This window comes from Penaeus monodon, chromosome 22 (genome assembly GCF_015228065.2).
Source record: "Penaeus monodon isolate SGIC_2016 chromosome 22, NSTDA_Pmon_1, whole genome shotgun sequence".
NCBI classification, from domain to species: Eukaryota; Metazoa; Arthropoda; class Malacostraca; order Decapoda; family Penaeidae; genus Penaeus; species Penaeus monodon.
This window is the reverse complement of record NC_051407.1, coordinates 3,993,694-3,994,858: the sequence shown is the minus strand read 5'-3', so window position 1 is coordinate 3,994,858 and position 1,165 is coordinate 3,993,694. Positions and strand designations below refer to the sequence as shown.

General features: G+C 44.5%; 1 protein-coding gene across 1 annotated transcript; it reads left to right on the top strand.

Moving 5' to 3' along the window:
- The first annotated feature begins 12 nt into the window (after positions 1-12).
- LOC119587479 (ctenidin-1-like) lies at positions 13-692 on the top strand. The gene has a single exon (XM_037936206.1). The coding sequence runs from the start codon at positions 13-15 to the stop codon at positions 601-603; it is 591 nt and encodes a 196-aa protein (XP_037792134.1). The 3' UTR covers positions 604-692.
- Positions 693-1,165: the final 473 nt, after the last annotated feature.

Genomic DNA, 1,165 nt, shown 5'->3' with positions numbered 1-1,165 from the left:
TTTTTTTTTCAGATGAAGAGACTTCTGTTGCTGGTCGCGATTTTCGCCCTGGTGGTTGCTGACGACGACAATGACGCAACTGATGGCGTCGAGAGTCGTTCCAGAAGCAAAGCTCAGTCGGGCAAGAAGGAATCCAGATTCTTTGGAGGATTAGGAGGTTTTGATCCCGTTGGAGGATTGGGAGGAGGATTTGGATTGGGTGGCGGTCTTGGAGGACTGGGTGGAGGATTTGGAGTTGACCCATCACTTGCAGGAGGATTTGGATTCAACCCAGCTCTTTCAGGTGGATTTGGAGTAAACCCTGCCTTCGGAGGAGTAAATCCTGCATTTACTCCTGTGGCTCCTCCCTCCACATGCCGCTACTGGTGCAGGACACCCGAGGGTCAGGCCTACTGCTGTGAGAACATCAACCAGCCACAGAGTGCTGCTGGTGTAGTCAAACCGGGATTCTGTCCCCCCGTCCGTCCAGTGTGCCCTCTCAGGAGCTTCCAGCCACCTTTCACTTGCTCTAACGACGGCGCTTGCGGAGGCATCGACAAGTGCTGCTTCGACAGATGTCTCGGCGAGCACGTGTGCAAGGCTCCTCTGGGCATTGGGCGATAGATAATATGTGTTAATTGCAGGCGTTTGATGAAATTCATCAGTACCTTTGCGAGGTAGGATGATTTCATTGCCTTTTCTCATATGTAAAAAATGTAAATATATACAATACACACCAAACGAAAAAGAATGAAATCTATCACTGCCTTACTGTTTACATTTTCTTAATTGCTTGTGTTGTTTACATTCAGTGTGGTATGAAATTACATCCTTCGACGCTATTAACATAGCATACCTTTAAAAAGGGAAATGTCTGGTAAATGACTCACAGTCACATTTTAATCATCTGGAAGCCTTTACCAGAACAAAAAGAATGCATAAGGTGTCATTTCTAAAATAGTCGAAAAAATGATCAGATACCGTAGTCATTTGGACATAGATGGTACATGGCAGGGCTATTCAACTGTCTTAGAAGGGCAGGATAATCAATCTGAAACGGATGGAAGGGGATATACATCTATCTTCCCTCCATTTTTTTTCTGTTCACTAAACTCCTGAATCTTGAAAGAAAAGTAAATGATTTCGTATATGATTTCTTTTCAATTTCCACTAAATAGGTATAATG